The sequence below is a fragment of the Sceloporus undulatus genome, unplaced genomic scaffold, assembly GCF_019175285.1.
Source record: "Sceloporus undulatus isolate JIND9_A2432 ecotype Alabama unplaced genomic scaffold, SceUnd_v1.1 scaffold_5516, whole genome shotgun sequence".
NCBI classification, from domain to species: Eukaryota; Metazoa; Chordata; class Lepidosauria; order Squamata; family Phrynosomatidae; genus Sceloporus; species Sceloporus undulatus.
Window position 1 is genome coordinate 1 of NW_024808435.1, and position 3,363 is coordinate 3,363.

Below are 3,363 nucleotides of genomic sequence, written 5' to 3' on the forward strand. Positions count from 1 at the left end.
TTTTTTTATATATCCTCTGTTTCAGTGCAAAGAAAATGGTGCTTTTACAGTAGTGACTGATAACTATGTGAAAGAAGAAGAAGGTACAGGGGTTGTACATCAAGCTCCTTACTTTGGCGCTGTAAGTTTAAAGCTGTTTTTATATAGAATAAAATTCTATTTTGTCTTGATTCTTGATTCAGAAATCTTTTTCTATTAAGAAGAGTTGTATTACACAAATATCTTTAAGTGAAAAAATACACTTTTTTATTTGCACAATTACATTCATTCCTAGTACATGTAATACAGAAACAACAACAAGCAGGTATACTTGGGAACTTTGTCTAGCAAAACATCTTACATCTTTTCCCAAAGGAGAAAGCAATATGTATATCTCTCTAAATTTGTCCACTTGATGTCAAAATCCATTTTGTCATAATACCCGAAGAACTATAGTTCAGTTCAGGCTACTTCATGAAATACTTAAGACAAGAAGTAGTAGTTTTGTGAAGAATTTTCACAGTGTTCAGTCCATGATACACAATGCTGAAAATGTAAAAGGGAGGAAGGAGCACATAGTTTTGAGGTTGACTAAGAGTGTCTGGAAGGGGCAATGCTACAGGATGTGGGCTGCATCAGGTGATACCCTAAGGTAGGAGATGACACCATTGCTTCCCAAACATCTGCCTTTTGCCAGTAACGGGCTTTGGTGTTCACCTGTGTCCCTTTAACTCAGTGGAAGAGATGGGGTGAGGGGTGATGCTCACTGGGAGGAATGCTGACAAAGCACTGAAGGAGCACACTATTTGCAGCTCCCTTTTGCACCCTGCAAAGGCCAGATTGGAGCTGCAGCATGTGGTTGCTGCAGCCCCGATGTGGCTGTAAAATGGGTGGCCTGCACAGCCCCCAAGTCTACAAAAGCTTATGCTACAATTTCTTTGCACAATTAGTCTCAAGAGTGCTGCAAGATCCCTTTACCTACTTGTTCATATGTGTGAGTCCCCATTTGATATTACAGACATAAAATGATGAACACATCTGAACTACCCACCGGTGTGAAAATAAATCTTTGAGAATTGCCTTCATAACAAGCAATGAACTGTTTTATTTCTTTCAAAGAAGGAAAACATTTCTGAGCTTGAAAGTAGCATTTACTGGTGATGAAGCTTCAGAAGCAGAGCACTGAAGGTCTGTGTAGAGTTTTGAACTCCATAATGCTGTATAGGAATTAGAGGCTGAGCATTGAAGTCATCCCACTCTGCTGTCTCTTATAGGAAGTCATATTGTTTTTATCTCTCTTACAGGATGACTACAGAGTCTGCATGGATTTTAATATTATTCAGAAAGATTCTGTGCCAGTTTGTCCTGTTGATGCCTCAGGCTGTTTCACAGCAGAAGTGGCTGACTTTGCTGGACAGTACGTGAAGGTAGGTTGTCTTGAGAAAATTTGCTTGAAATAATATCAGAAATTGAAATGTATGTGTTTTGTTTCATCTGCACCAGGTTGCTTTCAACTTTGGGGAATTCACTGTTGTTCTTTTCAAACTCACTGTCTCCTTTTTTTTCCCTTCTCTTCTCAAAAACATGGAGGATCTCAGTTAGAAATTTATGTCCTCTTTTACACTGTTAATGTCCACACTGATTGCCATTTTCAGAACATAAAATTAATTTGACACCTACTTTACAGTGATATAATTACACAAACGTTAAAGTGCTTGCTAATCAATCTGCCTCAGGAAGGTCAGGCATATGTTACACCTACAATGAAATTGTAACAAAAGTCATTCTTGGACGACTAAAGAGTCCCTAAATGGTGGCATGGAAATGGAGCTGAATAGTTTCATGTTGAAATAAGGAACCCCAACCTTCTTCCTGTTAGCTTAATTGAAGTTGGGCTTCATTCTGGACAGTTTCTAAGCATTCAGCATCCTTGTGTGCCTCTGCCAATAGATTGCTCAGGACAGGTACAAGCCCAACTATGATATTGACTGTAATTAGTGAGTTTCTTTTTTCATTTTGCATTTGATTAACCATTGTATTATATTGTTATTTAATGGGTTTCATTTTTATTGCCTGAGTTTTTGGCTGTATTTGAAAATCAAGTTTTTTTCTTTTTTAAAAGACAGCTACAGTATTAGACTAGTCTATGCAATGGTTTAGCTCATTTTGGCAAAGGGAAAGCATGCATTTTCATTCAAGGCTGGTTATTGTGCATGTCCTAATTTTGTGCATGTAACCCTTTGGGTCATATTACATGATGAGGCAGAGTGTGCAAAAAAACTCAGGTGCAGTTTCTGGGCAGTCTTGAAAGTCATGGAGCAGAAAAGGGGAGGTAGCAAAGCACTGTCCTGAAGGTGGTAAGTTATTTAGAACTCAAGCCTTTGCTTCCAGTTGGAATGATGAGGCTTTTAAGTTCCCTCCTTTTGAGAGCAACTAGCAGATCTTTCTGCTAACCAACAGTAGCTTTAGAAACCACTTGTCTTGCCTGAAAGAATGGGTTGGAGTAAAATAAAACTGATTTTTTTTTCCTTCTTGGACCCTGCATCACAGCTGTAAAATGGCACCTGCAGGGTTTGATTATATTCCTTTTTAGTAACAGATATCTCAAACCCATGTAATAGCTGGCTGCTTGAAAGCTGCTCTTTTTATATTGTAAAGTCGAAGGCTTTCATTTTTTATATTAATATAAAAAAATCTTTTTATATTAATACTTCCACAGGGAAAAAATCCTTATGTCTTAAAACACTGTGTTAAAAACATATTTTGCTTTTCTTAGGATGCAGATAAGAACATTATCAAGGCTCTAAAAGAGCAAGGAAGACTGGTCCATACCAGCAGTTTCAAGCACAACTATCCTTTTTGCTGGAGGTATGGAGAAGAATTAATACAATACATGTTTACAAGTCAGATTGCTGACAAATTCTTCTTACAATGTTGTTGTAATTATTCTTACCTCGAAAATAAAACTAGCAAATTTTTATTTCCAGTTAGCTTCTAAGAAAAGAAGTTTCCTCTGCTAATTTCCTGCCCAGTGTCACATAATTCTAAGGCCACTACTATGGCTGAAGTCCAGTGGCCCATAGAGTCAGAGCAGCCAAAGCTATCCTGAAAACAGTGCCAGAGGTACAATAGCATTCTGCAGCAGCTACATAAGCCATGACATATTTAGGAAGTAAAATTCCACATTGGAAACAAAAGCTGCGTCTCTGTGCTGTTTAAATTTAAATTATTTTCCCTACAATGAGAGTGGGGGCGATCTCGGCCAATCAGGAACAGCCTTGGGAGTCAGTGGAGGTGATGGCAGAGTGAGGAGGTGCAGTAGGCCTGTCTCCTTCACTGCTCCTTCATAGGCAATCTACCCTCAAATAGGGATGCCATAACCGG

General features: G+C 38.5%; 1 protein-coding gene across 1 annotated transcript; it reads left to right on the forward strand.

Annotated features, from left to right (window-relative positions):
* The first annotated feature begins 29 nt into the window (after window positions 1-29).
* On the forward strand, window positions 30-2,992 carry LOC121918180 (isoleucine--tRNA ligase, cytoplasmic-like). The gene is made up of 3 exons (XM_042444270.1): window positions 30-121; window positions 1,284-1,406; window positions 2,756-2,992. Exons 2-3 carry the CDS (start codon window positions 1,302-1,304, stop codon window positions 2,975-2,977), a joined length of 327 nt encoding a protein of 108 aa, XP_042300204.1. The 5' UTR covers window positions 30-121; window positions 1,284-1,301; the 3' UTR covers window positions 2,978-2,992.
* The last annotated feature ends 371 nt before the right edge of the window (window positions 2,993-3,363 follow it).